Below are 17,233 nucleotides of genomic sequence, written 5' to 3' on the forward strand. Positions count from 1 at the left end.
GTACTATACATCGATTTATAATAATGTACTATACATCGATTTAAAGTTAATGTTTTATAATAATGTACTATACATCGATTTAAAGTTAATGTTTTATAATAATGTACTATACATCGATTTATAATAATGTACTATACATCGATTTATAATAATGTACTATAATAATGTACTATACATCGATTTATAATAATGTACTATACATCGATTTAAAGTTAATGTTTTATAATAATGTACTATACATCGATTTAAAGTTAATGTTTTTATACAATTATACTTTGCATTAATATAATTGTGGAAGGATTACCTTTTTCATTAACAAGACCTAAAATAACACTATTATCAAATAACACTTAGTTCAAACTTAGGGTGGTAGGCTAAAATGGACTCCTTGTACTTTCAGAATAGATATTTATGCCAAATTAAGTCTTTATAGGTATATGCCATACTAACTCTATCACAGGACTCATATAGCCTACCCTAGGCCTGTCATACTATACACAATACTATTGAACTTTAAATTGTGTGGCTATGGAAACAATAAGTTGTGCATATTTAAAAGGGGTAAAAATGGACTCCTTATAACATATACTTTCAGAATACACATAGATATTTATACCAAGTTAAGCCTTTGTAGTACCAGGCAATACCAAGTCACTAGGCCTTCTATTGACACACACTGTTGAACTTCAAATTGTGTGGCTGTGAAAACAATAAGTTGTGCATATGTAAAAAAAGGGAGTGAAATTAAATCCTTATAACATGTACTTTCAGAATATATAAAGATATCTATACCAAATTCACCTTTGTAGGTACAAGGCCATACTAACTCTGTATCAAGTCATATACTATGTCTGCCATTGACATACACTGTTGAACTTCAAATTGTGTGGCTGTGAAAACAATAAGTTGTGCATATGTAAAAGTGGGGGTGAAATGAAATCATTATAACATGTACTTTCAGAATACATATAGATATTTATACCAAGTTAAGCCTTTGTAGGTACCAGACCATACTAACTCTGTACCGAGTCATATACTTTAGGCCTGTCATTGACATACACTGTTGAACTTCAAATTGTGTGGCTGTGAAAACAATAAGTTGTGCATATGTAAAAGTTGGGTGAAATGAAATCATTATAACATGTACTTTCAGAATACATATAGATGTTTATACCAAATTAAGCCTTTGTGAGTACCAGACCATACTACCTCTGTACCAAGTCATATACTATGTCTACCATTGACATACACTGTTGAATTCAAATTGTGTGGCTGTGAAAACAATAAGTTGTGCATATGTAAAAGGGGGGTGAAATGGAATCCTTATAACATGTACTTTCAGAATATATATAGATATTTATACCAAGTTCGCCTTTGTAGGTACCAGGCCACATGACTCGGTACACACTTAGTATGGGCTGGCACTCACAAAAAGGCTAACTTGGTATAAATATCTATATATATTCTGAAAATGCGTGTTATAAAGGATTCCATTTCTCCCCACTTATAGATATGCACAACTTATTGTTTTCACAGCCACACAATTTGAAGTTCAACAGTGTATGTCAATGGCAGACATAGTATATGACTCGGTACACACTTAGTATGGCCTGGTTTGGTATCTACAAAGTATATATTTGGTATATACATCTATATATATTCTGAAAGTACATGTTATAATGATTTCATTTCACCCCTTTACATATGCACAACTTATTGTTTTCACAGCCACACAATTTGAAGTTCAACAGTGTATGTCAATATATTCTGACATAGTATATGAACAGTCAATGACAGTACAGAGTTTGTATGGCCTGGTACAGCCACACAATTTGACAAAGTGTATGTCAATGAACTTATATATACATATCTATAAATATTCTGAAAGTACATGTTATAATGATTTCATTTGACCCCACTTTTACATATGCACAACTTATTGTTTTCACAGCCACACAATTTGAAGTTCAACAGTGTATGTCAATGACAGGCCTAAAGTATATGACTCGGTTTACACTTAGTATGGCCTGGTACCTACAAAGGCGAACTTGGTATAAATATCTATATATATTCTGAAAGTACATGTTATAAGGATTCCATTTCACCCCCCTTTTACATATGCACAACTTATTGTTTTCACAGCCACACAATTTGAAGTTCAACAGTGTATGTCAATGGCAGACATAATATCTGATATATATGGGCTGGCACTTGGTATAAATATCTATATATATTCTGAAAGTACATGTTATAATGTTTCATTTCACCCCACTTTTACATATGCACAACTTATTGTTTTCACAGCCACACAATTTGAAGTTCAACAGTGTGCCAATGACAGGCCTATTCCATTATGGCCTGGCACACCCCTATATATATTCTGAAAGTAAATGTTATAATGATTTCATTTGACCCCTTTTACATATGCACAACTTATTGTTTTCACAGCCACACAATTTGAAGTTCAACAGTGTATGTCAATGACAGGCCTAAAGTATATGACTCGGTACAGAGTTAGTATGGCCTGGTACCTACAAAGGCGAACTTGGTATAAATATCTATATATATTCTGAAAGTACATGTTATAAGGATTCCATTTCACCCCCTTTTACATATGCACAACTTATTGTTTTCACAGCCACACAATTTGAAGTTCAACAGTGTATGTCAATGGTAGACATAGTATATGACTTCGGTACACACTTAGTATGGCCTGGGTACCTACAAAGGCGAACTTGGTATAAATATCTATATATATTCTGAAAGTACATGTTATAAGGATTCCATTTCACCCCCCTTTTACATATGCACAACTTATTGTTTTCACATCCACACAGTTTAATTATATTGACGTTGAAAAAATATAGCATTCTAATGTGTATTTTCGATTTAAATGTCTTATTTAATTATTTTCTAAATTTACTTTCCCTTTGGTAACACAATACAGTTTTAAATTAATATTTTTTAAACATATTCATTACTTTTCATTGAAAAGTAATGACTATCATTCTGACTTTATTTTGAATGATTCGCGAATGGCGGCCATATTGGAATTTTCTTTACTGTCGCTAGTTTCACACTACTGTTGAATAGCATATTTGACCCTGAATCAGAGGAAGAATCTAAAATAGAGCAGCAACCAGTCGCCCATAGATTGGAAATGACTACTTCAGAGTGGTAAGTTTTGTCATTTACTTGAGTTTGCCACACGTAGCCCAGTTAGCTAGCTGTAATACTAGTGCAATACTCGCATGTTAGTGTCGTAGACTAAGCTAAACATTGTATTAGGTTCGTTTTTAGCATTGTAAGCAACATAAGTTAATTTGCACAAACAAATGTTTTACAACTTGTACCCTTGTGCAATATTTGTCAAGATGTCCAGTTAGAAGCTAGCTGAAAAGTTCGTAGCCAGTCGTGGGCAGTTCAGGCTATGCTGTAGTGAAAGGAGTACTGCTTGCAAAGAAAGTAGCTGCTACTTGTTTTAGTCAGTTAAGTATAATCTCCTGCTGAATAGGTCATCTGATTAGGAGTTACATACATTATTGTAGTGGTAATATGCGATCTTACAACAGGACGTCCAGTTAGCTGGGCAGGAGCTCTGTGCAGTTTGTAGGCTATATGGCTGAAGTGAAACGAGTAGCCTACTGCTCGCGTCAATGAAAATATTACGTTTGTGTCAGTAGGTCTAATGTACTCGTGTAACTGCTATCCTGCTGATTAAGTCATCTGATTATCGGGATTTTTACCTTCTTTCCATGTAGTAATGTATGATCTTACAACGGGACGTCCAGTTAGCTGGGCAGGAGCTCTGTGCAGTTTGTAGCCTATGGCTGAAGTGAAACGAGGTCAACGAAAATATTACTAGGCCTACTCTCGTTTGTGTCAATTCAAACACTTTTATTTATCCCCAAGGGGCAATTTACGTACCTGGAGTAGAGTACAATGATAAGAAATCCTATAAATATCACTGTTTAAAATACAGTAGGTACAGTCAGTAGGTCTAATGTAATCTTGTAACTATCCTGCTGACATCTGATTGAGATTATTACCTTCTTTCCATGTAGTAGCCTAATATGTGATCTTATAACTCTGGTAACTAAAACTGGAGACATTTACTTAAGCTACTGTGTGCTTCCTGCTCATTCAAAATTACGAAATGACAGCAGGGAAATTATGTTTGTTTTTACAGGTTATGAAAAGAATGGCCCAGGTTCCTGAGGAGCTGACCTGAATGACCATAATGGCCTCGATCCGTTGTGCCTCTATATTTATTCTCTGCAAAATGCAATGAATATTTACAGAGCTGACCATGGCCGTTTGAGAATCAGAGGGATGGAAAGGTGAGGACAATCTGATACAAGTGTTAGCAGTTACAGTATATAAATAAAATATTTTTAACCAATACACATTCATTATTGGTTCAGCATATTGCAAAAACACAGTTTGATCAACACCACAAAATGACAAACTATTTTTTTTTTTCAACAATCGTCCAGTGATACTCTAATGTAAAAAATGTTTTATCTTCTACTGTCCTTACTGCTTAGTTGTGTTTTTATATTATATACTTTAATTACTCTTCTGCTGTTAAAGAATGTGTTGTATGTATGCTGCTGAGACCTTGAATTTCCCCTGGGGATCAATAAAGTATCTATCTATCTATCTATCTATCTAGTAAAAAAATGTGCTTTTCCACCCTGTTCTCGTTGCAGGCAATGAAGTGACTTGGCCTACAGGTCTTTTGTGAGCAGATGCTTGGGTTTCCTTAGAAGAAGCGTCTGTGTCATGATCCCCTCGTGTGTGGTGCTACGCATATGGAGGGAGCTTCCGGATACTTCAGGGCAGTACGTTGGATTCAGACCCCTTGTCGACTGAACCGTGACTTATGTTCAGCAACAGCATCCTCCATGGAAGGTCTGTCAAGCTGAGCACACAAGTCTTGGGGCACAGGAATCCGCTGGACGGCATCCCAATCAGGAAGAGGGTCTTTGATGATCTCGAAGAGGACAAGAAAGAGGACTTATATTGGATACTGTAATACAGTGCATTGTAGGCTGTATACTGTACAATAAACAAATTGTATGGCCCTGAACATTGTGCTTTGTTTACAGTACTGATGATTTATTTTGACACCAGTAGCATCAGGTCTAAGACAGCCTGTTGTGTGTGAATCGATAAGTTATTTTTAGTGCCTATACTGTTGCACATTTTGATTTGTTGTTTGTAATAAAAAAGTATATTTTTATTAAACTTACAAATTGTTTGGCAAGTCTGTACATAGTTTCTCCTTGGCTGTCTTAGACAACACAGTTTTCAACATATCGACTAGATATCATTTGAATTGATAAGGTGAAGTTGTTTCCACTTCTGACGTCAATAACTTATGTGGGTTATATTACAGCTTAGCAATCAAACTATCGTGTTACTCCGCTTCAGTTAGCTATCTTGCTGAGAACATAACCTGTCAGAGATCGACAAACATGCATAGTAAAATGTAGGTTAACATGACAACACAGGTTTTATCCGAATGACACACAGGAAAATTAAATAGCCTTGGCAATGAACTAAATCACACATTCTACTTGCTAGATACACGTTAGCATAACTGCTTAGCGACAAAATAATACTTACAGCATGCGGTTGTGATGACCTTGCGGTCGAAACAGCCCCTTGTTTCAGTAACAGCAGCTTAGCAAATCCATCTTTAAACTGTCCAAGGTTTTGAAAACTGCCTTCGGTGAAATGTTTTGCAAATTAATAACGGAGTGTCAAACTTTGCAGGGATCTTCTGGTAGAAAAACATTATCCATGCCCCTCTAACTTTTGAATCCTTGGGAAGACTATGGAAAGTCTCCGCTTTCTTTGTAGCCTAAGTTTCAGCCTGGAACACTGCATTTCTTAATCGTGGCTCATTTTCGATATCCTTGAAGAACTGTCTGCTTTATAATTCCTGTGGATGTAAACGAGCAGGCAGCTAAACTAGTGTTTGTCTCATCTTCGCTCTCCATTCACGTTCCTGGGCTCAGAGCACCAGTGGGCTGGTCTGTATGTAAATTTTGAGGCGTGACAAATGTACAGGCCAGAGCCAAATAAGGTACCACCTGCGGAGTTTGCGTAAACTCGCAGCTTCGTTTGGATTCGCCCGTTTTCTGGCGGGAGTTTCGAATTGTGAGATTTGCATAGGAAGGAGGTGTCGATGGGGTTTTGAAGTTCTCTGTATGTCCATTTCACCCACTGAACTATCACTATTCATCTATGACAAGGTAAACTCGGTTTTGCATTCTATGACCCCTTTAAGTATGTATGTGTGTGCGTGCAATGCATAAGTATGTGTGTGCATAAGTATGTATGTGTGTGTGTGTGCATAAGTCAAGTCAAGTCAGTTTTATTTGTATAGCGCATTTAACGTGCACAGAGTGCAACCCAAAGCGCTCCACATATAAATAACAAATGCAAAAGATGCCGGACGGAGCGGCGTAGTCGCCAGCGTACCCGTGACACCAAGACATACAAGACAGACAACAAACAAATTAATAAATACAATAAATAAAAAATAAAAATAGTCCAATTTCCAACCGGCTGAAAATGTCCAAGGGCAATGATGACTCGCGTGAAACTGCGCACAGCTGTGTCTCCACAACCGATGCAACGCCAACAAAGTTCTTTACACTCACTGGCAGTCAGTTAGGCCTTGTTAGTCTCGACATCACTGGAAGCATATAGTCCGAAGTCGTGGGCGATCTTGTAGATCAGCAACTCGGTGACAGCGACAGTTTGTTGGTCCGTAATGCAGAGTTCTTCAACGTTAACGTTAACGTTAGTCTGCTAAATCCAGACTCCAGGCAGTTGGCATGGCACCTCACAGGTCAGAAACAGCTTGGCGGCCTCGGCAGATTTTTCGCAGAGTAGCTCCAGCTGCTGTCCCGAGAAATCCCCTTGACCAGACAGCGAAGTGCAGCACCGGCTCACAGATGGATGGGAAGGATGTAAGAGGCCCAACGCAAAAGCTAGCCATAGCAAGCTCCCAATGGACAGAACAACATCATAAGTATGTGTATGTGTGTGTGTGCATAAGGATGTATGTGTGTGTGTGTACGTGCTTACGTATGTGTGTATCCGGAAGGCACTGTGCGAAACCGGAAGTAGCACAACGTGTCATGGGGCATTTCGGGGCATCTTGCCGGGGGTGAGGGGTCAGGGGTCAGCGCGCACAGGCAGGCACAGCGCTAGCGAACCTACACTAGGTCTTAAAATCTAACAAGTTATGCTTTTTACAACAAGCTTTTGGATGGAAAAGTAGTGTTTAATTTCCATAATCTTTGTTTAGTGAACGCATAAAACCGTCAGCTTGTAAATCAAGAATTAAGATGTTTGAGTTTGTTTATCGTTACCTAGCAACCGAGGCTTTAAGTGTTAAAAATGATTGCAATTTCACTAGGCCTATGTGCCAGAAGTGCCGTAGCACAGTGGTTAGAGGTGTGAGATTTACCCTATTTTGGTTCAAATCCAACAATAATCATTCTGCCAATTTTAGTTTTGGACTGGATATTTACATATAACACAAAAGGTTGTAAAAAGGTTGTGTTTACATACAACAAAAAAGGTTGTAAAAATAAGAGTCAAATAAGCCAAATAAGAGTGCTTCTCTCACAACACATACAGTACTTACAGCAAAGATTGTTAAGGCGGAGCAAGATACTTCGTTGTAGTTCATGTCTATGGGCGCGAAATGGGGATCGAATCCTGTCTGCATAAAGAGGCGTGTCGATGACTTATTGATAAGCGTACGTTGCAACCGGCCAACAGCAGTGGCAGAAATAACCGGCGCACACCTGATATAAAGTTGATTTTCTCCAGACTGGAATGCTCAAAAATGCTAAAAATGTACCTGAAACGTTCAGAAGGGTTTGAGGATCATGAAAACGTGCCCAAAATTCACATTCTTAACTCTATAGAACCAAGACCTTAGCATATGTGGTAAAATTCTGAGCTATGCCCATAGACTTCAATGGAGCATTCGCTGCCTCTGCTCTGCATAAAGGGGGATTTTGACCCCCCCTCGTGCGATCCGGGTTCCCGGAAGTAGCTCCTGATGAAATATCTTGCTCCGCCTTAACAATCTTTGCTTACAGTATACAGTTCTTCCCTTCTCACACATACAGTGCTTATGGGTGTTGTAACGCTCCTCAGCACCCCCGCTGGCCTGTAGTGGCAGTGCAGCAGCCTTTGGGTGACGCATGGGCAGGATCAGCTAAGAAGGTGTGGATAAAAAGGCCATGAGTTTGCCTTCAGAGGAGGTGTGGATAAAAAGGCTGTGAGTTTGCCTTCAGAGAAAAGGCTGTGAGTTTGCCTTCAGAGAAGTGCACAAACACACGCACACACACACACACCGAAACCCATAAAGGGATTGCATCCATGTCATTAACAGGAAACAGCATCATGGCTAAAAACAGGCGTTTTCTTTGCCTCTGAGAGTAACTGTAAGAACTGCCCATTCTGTGAATGAGGAAGTCATTTTACATGTAAGAGTTTACTCTAAGAATCTTTCCATAAGAGTAGGATACCACTAGGGACCAGATATGCATGAGGAAATAATCTTACCAGTAAGAGTTTACCAGTAAGAGTTTAGTTATAGTTATACAACCATTAGGAAAGTTTCTGTGTAACATTCTAAACGTTCCCTCTCTCTCTCTCTGTGTCTCCATCCCTCCCTCTCTCTGTCCCTCTCTCTCTGCATCTCCACCCCCCCGCCCGACACACACACAAAAACACACACTCACACACAAGTAAGAGTTTACTCAAATAATCTTTCCAATACCACCAGTCTAGATATGCCATCCTCAGTGCATGACCAGAAATCCTCATTTAACTAGCTCACCCTCCAACCTGCTCATCACTCATTTCTCACTCTCCAACCTGCTCATTTCTCACTCTCCAATATGCTCATTTCTCACCCTCCAATCTGCTCATCACTCATTTCTCACCCTCCAACCTGCTCATCACTCATTTCTCACCCTCCAACCTGCTCATCACTCATTTCTCACCCTCCAACCTGCTCATTTCTCACCTTCCAAGCCGCTCATCGCTCATTTCTCTCTGTAGAGTCTCTTCACAAGTCTATCTTTCTCTCTGTAGAGATTGGTTTCTTCACAAGTCTATCTTTCTCTCTGTAGAGTCTCTTCACAAGTCTATCTTTCTCTCTGTAGAGAATGGTTTCTTCACAAGTCTATCTTTCTCTCTGTAGAGTCTCTTTCACAAGTCTATCTTTCTCTATCTCTTTCTCTGTAGAGTCTCTTCACAAGTCTATCTTTCTCTCTCTGTAGAGAATGGTTTCTTCACAAGTCTATCTTTCTCTCTGTAGAGAATGGTTTCTTCACAAGTCTATCTTTCTCTCTAGAGAATGGTTTCTTCACAAGTCTATCTTTCTCTCTGTAGAGTCTCTTCACAAGTCTATCTTTCTCTCTGTAGAGTCTCTTCACAAGTCTATCTTTCTCTCTGTAGAGAATGGTTTCTTCACAAGTCTATCTTTCTCTCTGTAGAGTCTCTTCACAAGTCTATCTTTCTCTCTGTAGAGAATGGTTTCTTCACAAGTCTATCTTTCTCTCTGTAGAGAATGGTTTCTTCACAAGTCTATCTTTCTCTCTGTAGAGTCTCTTCACAAGTCTATCTTTCTCTCTGTAGAGAATGGTTTCTTCACAAGTCTATCTTTCTCTCTGTAGAGTCTCTTCACAAGTCTATCTTTCTCTCTGTAGAGTCTCTTCACAAGTCTATCTTTCTCTCTGTAGAGATTGGTTTCTTCTTTATTAGTTTCTTGATCTCATGGGACTTTCTTCTTCTTTCTTCTTTCACTTTGTAACACCAACTGCACAGCTGACTCAGCTGGGGAAGCTGCCTGTTTGCATGTTAAGACCGTTAGCTAGTGATCTCGTGTTAGCGAGCTTCTTCTCGTGTTAGCTAGTGATGTCTAAATAACTCTTCTTCTCCATTTGCTAGTGATGTCTAAATAACTCTTCTTCTCCATTAGCTAGTGATGTCTAAATAACTCTTCTTCTCCATTTGCTAGTGATGTCTAAATAACTCTTCTTCTCGTGTTAGCTAGTGATGCCTAAATAACTCTTCTTCTCCATTAGCTAGTGATGTCTAAATAACTCTTCTTCTCGTGTTAGCTAGTGATGTCTAAATAACTGTTCTTCTCCATTTGCTAGTGATGTCTAAATAACTCTTCTTCTCGTGTTAGCTAGTGATGTCTAAATAACTTTTCTTCTCGTGTTAAGACCATTAGCTAGTGATGTCTAAATAACTGTTCTTCTCCATTTGCGGGGTGATGTCTAAATAACTCTTCTTCTCGTGTTAGCTAGTGATGTCTAAATAACTCTTCTTCTCGTGTTAAGACCATTAGCTAGTGATGTCTAAATAACTCTTCTTCTCTTGTTAAGACCGTTAGCTAGTGATGTCTAAATAACTCTTCTTCTCGTGTTAACTAGTGATGTCTAAATAACTCTTCTTCTTGTGTTAAGATGTCTAAATAACTCCTCTTCTCGTGTTATCTAGTGATGTCTAAATAACTCTTCTTCTCGTGTTAGCTAGTGATGTCTAAATAACTCTTCTTCTCGTGTTAGCTAGTGATGTCTAAATAACTCTTCTTCTCGTGTTAACACCATTAGCTAGTGATGTCTAAATAACTCTTCTTCTCGTGTTAAGACCATTAACTAGTGATGTCTAAATAACTCTTCTTCTCGTGTTAGCTAGTGATGTCTAAATAACTCTTCTTCTCGTGTTAGCTAGTGATGTCTAAATAACTCTTCCTCTCGTGTTAAGACCATTAGCTAGTGATGTCTAAATAACTCTTCTTCTCGTGTTAGCTAGTGATGTCTAAATAACTCTTCTCGTGTTAAGACAATTAGCTAGTGATGTCTAAATAACTCTTTTTCTCGTGTTATTAGTTAGTGATGTCTAAATAACTCTTCTTCTCGTGTTAACACCATTAGCTAGTGATGTCTAAATAACTCTTCTCGTGTTAAGACCATTAGCTAGTGATATCTAAATAACTCTTCTTCTCATGTTAAGACCATTAGCTTGTGATGTCTAAATAACTCTTCTTCTCGTGTTAAGACCGTTAGCTAGTGATGTCTAAATAACTCTTCTTCTTGTGTTTTGTGGGTGACTTGCATTGTAGCACCTCAGACTGGGAAGCGTGGATGCTAGCAACACATACAAACCGCATGGGTGCTAGCGTCTGTCACTAACACGTCTCGTAAGGTGTTAGTGATATAAAGATAGATACTTTATTGATCCCCAGGGGAAATTCAAGGTCTCAGCAGCATACATACAACACAAACACATTCTTTAACAGCAGAAAGAGTAATTAAAGTATATAATATAAAAACACAACTAAGCAGTAAGGACAGTAGAAGATAAAGAATATGCTAAATATACTAAAATACAAATTATACTAACACTTAATGCAATATATAAAACATATACTAAAATACAAATTACAAAAATACAAATTATACTAACTAACACTTAATCTAAATAAATTCTAAAAACAGTATCCACATAGTGGTGATTAATAAATCAGAGGCGCTTGCAATGACTGAGGCAGGGACTGAGCCTGTGATTCTCTGTGCATAGTAAGGTATGCTAAGGTGCTCTGTGTGAATGAGTGTCATGGTGGTAGTGCAATGGTGATAATGGTCATGGTGATAGTGCAAATGAGTAAGTCCAACAGTGCAACAATGCAGAAATAAAGTAAAGGAAAGTCTATATATCTATATATTTAACTATTTAAGAAAATGTATGTGTGGCCACAGTGGCATGGAGGGGGGTGAGGCATAAAGACAGTGGTACAAGGGGGTTAGTGAGGCATAAAGACAGTGGTACAAGTGGCTAGTGGACAGACAGTACCAAACATGGAGGGGGTGAAAAGGCAGACAGACTATGCAGAGAAGTCTATCTCTCCTCTTCCCTTAAGTGAGGCATTGAACAGTTCAATGGCCCTGGGGACAAATGACTTTCTCAGTCTTTCAGTTGTGCAAGGCAGTGAGCGAAGTCTCCAGCTGATCAGGCTCTTCTGCTTAACAATAGTGCTGTGGAGTGGGTGACACTCATTGTCCAAGATGTTGATCAGTTTGTTCAGGGTCCTTTTGTCAGATAGTGAAGTGATGCACTCCAGTTCAGCTCCCACTACAGAGCCAGCTTTCCTTACCAGACTGTCAATTCGCCCCACATCGACAGGCTGGTAAGGAAAGCTGGCTCTGTAGTGGGAGCTGAACTGGAGTGCATCACTTCACTATTGGGAGGGAGGTTTATTCACTGCAGTCAGAGTGCCCACTGGCTACTCTCCCACATAGTCCTGGACACAGGAGCCACACAGACACAGAGTCCGAGAGAGACCCGTACTGAGGGTCAGTGGCCTCTTAGCGGCCAACATGGACTTCCCCAGGCCTACTGCAGGAGGGACTGCATTACTGTTTAACAGCCACAGACCTCTTTGACAAAACTAGAGCTGCGGTCTCGCTGCTCATGACACCACTTCAAACTTGAGTCTATAATGAGCCACCTATGAGGTCCATCTCTCAGTCACGAAAAAGAGGAACTGGACTGATGTAAGGCGCAGAGGAAAACCACAGGTTCATTTCCTCTGTAAGGGTTATGCTTTGGACAGGGCTGTTTCCGCTTTAAGGGTTATGCTTTGGTACAGAGTGGATTAGAGTTTCTCACACAGAACCCTTCAGCAAAGCAGCTCAGCTCCAGCTCAGATGGAATACTCCAGAAAAACCAGGATGTTGAGAGTTCTCCTCTGTATGCTGCTGGGTAAGTTGAAGAGCTCTTGGTTGTTATGGTAGAAAAAGACAAATGTATGTTTTTGCTGTTATGTTTACCAGACATAATTATGTGTTATAAGGAAGTGAATCTGAATTATATACTGAGCGGATGATTTTTCCCAGTCTTGGAGGTCACGTTATCCAAACAGGAGAAATTAGAGACACACTCCTTAAAACAAATGGTGATAAATAATTCTGATAAATTCCATGTGAACATTAGAAAGGTTTCAGTCTCCTATTGTGTTTCCCCCCGACAGCACATCTGAGGATTCCTATCTCATCAAGTAAGTGATGACAGTGTTTATACTAAGACCCATTTAGAGCAGAAACTTTTAACTGATTTAAAGGCACAGTCAGCAATTGCACAAGAATTTGTGTTTGTTTATGTTTAAAATCATGCTTTTGTCCAGAATGTACATTATATTTTAACCAAGGACCACATGAAACAAGCTAGAGAGGTAGCTCACCCCTCCCTTTAGTTTCCCAGATAAAATCCACACAAGGTTTCATTTATGTTTGGCTGCCCCCACTTTGTTTATTTTTAGTTTTCAGAGCCTGGGCTGTCCAGAGAGACTTTTTTTTTTACAGTTTACACACTGGACAGCTAGCGGATCGTGAGGAGATCTTGCTGAAAATGACAAGAAATGTTATGGGCTTGAAATCGCGTACAATTGATGACTGCGCCTTTAACTGAGGCAGAGCTGCTGAGTGCACGTCACTTTATAGTCAGTGATCAAAGGTTACTTCTTCTAGCTCTCCTTCAGAATCCCATACATCAGGTCATCTCACCTTTCTGTCATTCACATTTAAAACTCTAGACAGTCACAAGATTGGAGACTAGTGTAAGTTTTCTTTAAAAACTAGGGGGTGCTGTTATAAGGGCAATTCCACGGAAAATTGACTTTTTGTCACATCCATAAAGCCAGTGAAATACCTTGGCATTTGTATGATATGAATGATAACTTTCATTTTTTGTGATTTTTTTTCTCATTTACATTCTTCAGCCAAAAATAGCAAATGCTCAAATTTCATGTAATCATTCACATCATACTATACCATCACATTTTATCGGCGTTATGGATGTTACAAAAAATGCAATTTTCCATGGAATTGCCCATAATGAGGGTAGTAACATGGTTGTATCTCAGCGCTTGTGGGAAAGAGTGTTGTCAAATCTACCTACACTACATAGTATCAGTTCATGTTTGAGACCAACTGCATGAGATGAGTCAGCAGTGATAGTCAGTCCCTCCAGGAATTCGCGATGTTGCGATCGCAACAATTAACGCAAATTCAGCAAATCCTCGTGAATTCTGGGCGACCTCGCAATTTTGTCCAAACACTGCAACTTTTTCGCAAATTTGACCAATCATCATGGTTTCCCCGTGAAATTTCATCTACCACAACAGCCCCTCGCGCAGAATATTGACTCAGATGCCACACTCACTTCTGCAGACACCAGAGATAACTTGTTCACTCCTCTGCAGTTTTTATGACAATAAATAAAAGGCTAACGTTAATGATCTGCTTTACTTGCATCTGTCATCTCAAACTAGTGTTGCTAACCTGCCTAAGCTATGAAAGTAAGTTAATTAAGGCCTACTTGGTTTACTGACATTTGAGTAGGCTACAATATGCAACCCATTGGCAAACGTTTACACTTGGAGATGTCCTTTTAGCTCGTGTCATGTTTGCTAGCTTGTGGGCTCAGTTTGTGTAGTGCAGTGCTACCAAAATCATAGAAATGAATAACATTGTAAGACATTTACCTCTTCTAGGATCCAAGAATGATTCCATACGAGTTATTTTTTAACATTTATTTTAACTAATGACATAGAAAACATCCCGAATTCTATCCACATATCGTAATGCACTATGCAAAAAGTTATTTCTAGTCGTAGCCGAACACAGTGAGATGCAAGCGTTCCAATCCAATTAGATATGTTATTACGCTACTCTCGCGTCCTTAAAGTGGCAGGCAGTCAATTAGACTTACACACCACCAATGTAATAACATTAAAGAAAAGTGTAGTCTAATAGTTTAAATCAATATGAAATTACTAGATACTTAGTTGGATATCAGTAATTATGCCAGTCACAGAATATGAATTATTAAAAAAGAAATGAACTTAATATGAATTACAACATATATGAATGTATTGAAACATATGATATTGACTGTCTACAGGCAGATGTGAGGGAGCGGTTGGCAGTGCTAAGAAGAGCTGAAAATATTAGGAAAAATAGTAAGAAGAAATCACAAGCTCGACTAGCATTCTATAAAGACCCATTTAAGTTTGTTAAGTCTTTATTCGTAATGCAGAAGAGTGGTAGTCTTTTGGAACCTAAGCAGAAGCTTGAGGAGTATTTAGAGGGAGTGCACAAAGATAGGGAGCGGTTCAGAGAGATGGTACTTCCTGCTGATATCCCACCTATTGGTGAATTAAGTAGCCAATGCGACGATAGTCCACCAATAGGCGGGTCAATATATGAAGAAAAAAAACACCTAACCTCAAAGAAATTGATACAAAAGGTTTTTCAACTGATTATGATACCTTTAGATGTACTTAATAACATATTAAAAATCTAGTAAAATCTGACCCCAGTAAAGGGGTCATTTTCAAGATGGCGTCCAAGATGGCCACCAGAAGCTATTTTGGGATATCTGAAGCATTAATCAGCCTAGGAAAGTGTTTTTCGTGTTTAATCAGATTTAGAGGTCACTGATTCATATATGTCACACTAAAGTATCAGTTCATAATTTTCAAAGACTTATAATTTTCAAGATGGCGTCCAAGATGGCCACCAGAAGCTAATTTTGGCTATATCTGACGCATTATTCAGCTTAGGAAAGTGTTTTTTGTGTTTAATCAGATTTAGAGGTCACTAATTTATATACATCAGACTAAAGTATCAGTTCATCATTTTCAAAGACTTGTCATTTTCAAGATGGCATCCAAGATGGCCACCAGAAGCTAATTTTGGCTATGAAGCATTATTCAGCCTAGGAAAGTGTTTTTCATGTTTAATCAGATTTAGCGGTCACTGAGTCAAATATGTCACACTAAAGTATCAGATCATCATTTTCAAAGACTTAGAATTTTCAAGATGGCCACCGGACGCTAATTTTGGCTATATCTGACACATTATTCAGCCTAGTAAAGTGTTTGTCGTGTTTAATCAGATTTAAAGGTCACTGATTCATATATGTCAGACTAGTCAGTTCATCATTTTCAAAGACTTGTCATTTTCAAGATGGCCACCAGAGGCTAATTTTGGCTATATCTGAAGCATTATTCATTCCCGTACCGCTCCCTCAGTTTAGCTTTCAGATACTGATTACCGAATGGAATGGAATCAACCTCAATCAAATACTCTTTTATGTTAGATCCAAGTACAGAGACAGTCAACTGTTCTTAATTGTGTGCATTTCTGCAAGACACTCCGCTGTTCGTGTAGAAGATATGGATTACCTTGCACTGCTGCCTGTGGAACATGTCAAAATGAACAATGTGACAATCCACACAAGTTCCTTTCAAAGGAGTCAGAGGATGATAAATAATGATATAATAATTATTTCTGATCTACTTATGCATATAGTTTGAGATTCAGTTTAATTAGCTCCCCCCTAATGATAGATGCCAACAATTATTGATCTACACAAATATACAATCCATGCCTATACACCGTGTGCACAATTATTAGACAAGTGAGTATTTTTACCTTATCATAATTTATGCATATTTCCAACTCCAACCTATATAAACCTACCTGCTAATTGTATTTATGCATCATCAGTTGATGTGTATTTGTGTAATGAGGGAGGGTGTGGCCTAAAGTGATCAACACCCTACAATCAAGGTGTGCATAATTATTAGGCAGCTTCTTTACCTCAGACAAAATGGGCCAAAAAAGAGATTTAACAGACTCTGAAAAGCAAAAAAATTTAAAATGCCTTTCATAGGGATGCAGCACTCTTGAAGAAACAAAGATATTGAGGCGTGATCACCGAATAATCAAACGTTTTGTTGCAAATAGTCAAAAGGGTTGCAAGAAACATGTGGAGAAAAAAAGGCGCAGAATGACTGCTAGAGACGTGAGAATAATTAAACATGAAGTTACCAGGAACCCATTTACATCCAGTGCGGCCTTATTGCAGAAATGCAACCTACCTGGAGTGTCCAGAAGTACAAGGTGTTCAGTGCTCAGAGACATGGCCCAGGTAAGGAAGGCTGAAACACGACCACCACTTAAGACTCATAAGTTTAACGTCAAGACTGGGCCAAGAAATATCTGAAGACAGATTTTTCAACGGTTTTATAGATAGATGAGATAAGAGTGATTCTTGACGGACAAGACGGATGAACCCGTGGCTGGATCACTAATGGGTACAGAGCTCCACTTAG

The 17,233-nt window shown here is 38.7% G+C and overlaps 1 protein-coding gene and 1 long non-coding RNA gene across 2 annotated transcripts in view; both read left to right on the top strand.

Moving 5' to 3' along the window:
* The first annotated feature begins 3,077 nt into the window (after window positions 1-3,077).
* On the top strand, window positions 3,078-5,092 carry LOC125311780. Its single transcript, XR_007196526.1, has 3 exons — window positions 3,078-3,177; window positions 4,190-4,340; window positions 4,713-5,092. It is a non-coding gene; the product is annotated as an uncharacterized LOC125311780 (long non-coding RNA).
* Window positions 5,093-12,740: 7,648 nt separating this feature from the next.
* Window positions 12,741-17,233, top strand: part of LOC125311860 — a 32,526-nt gene continuing 28,033 nt past the window's right edge. Inside the window, exons 1-2 of the mRNA XM_048270223.1 lie at window positions 12,741-12,816; window positions 13,085-13,111. Of these exons, the coding sequence (XP_048126180.1) occupies window positions 12,762-12,816; window positions 13,085-13,111 (82 nt within the window). The 5' untranslated portion in view covers window positions 12,741-12,761. The remainder of the gene's footprint in view (window positions 12,817-13,084; window positions 13,112-17,233) is intronic.

The sequence above is a fragment of the Alosa alosa genome, chromosome 18 (assembly GCF_017589495.1).
Source record: "Alosa alosa isolate M-15738 ecotype Scorff River chromosome 18, AALO_Geno_1.1, whole genome shotgun sequence".
Lineage (NCBI taxonomy): Eukaryota > Metazoa > Chordata > Actinopteri > Clupeiformes > Clupeidae > Alosa > Alosa alosa.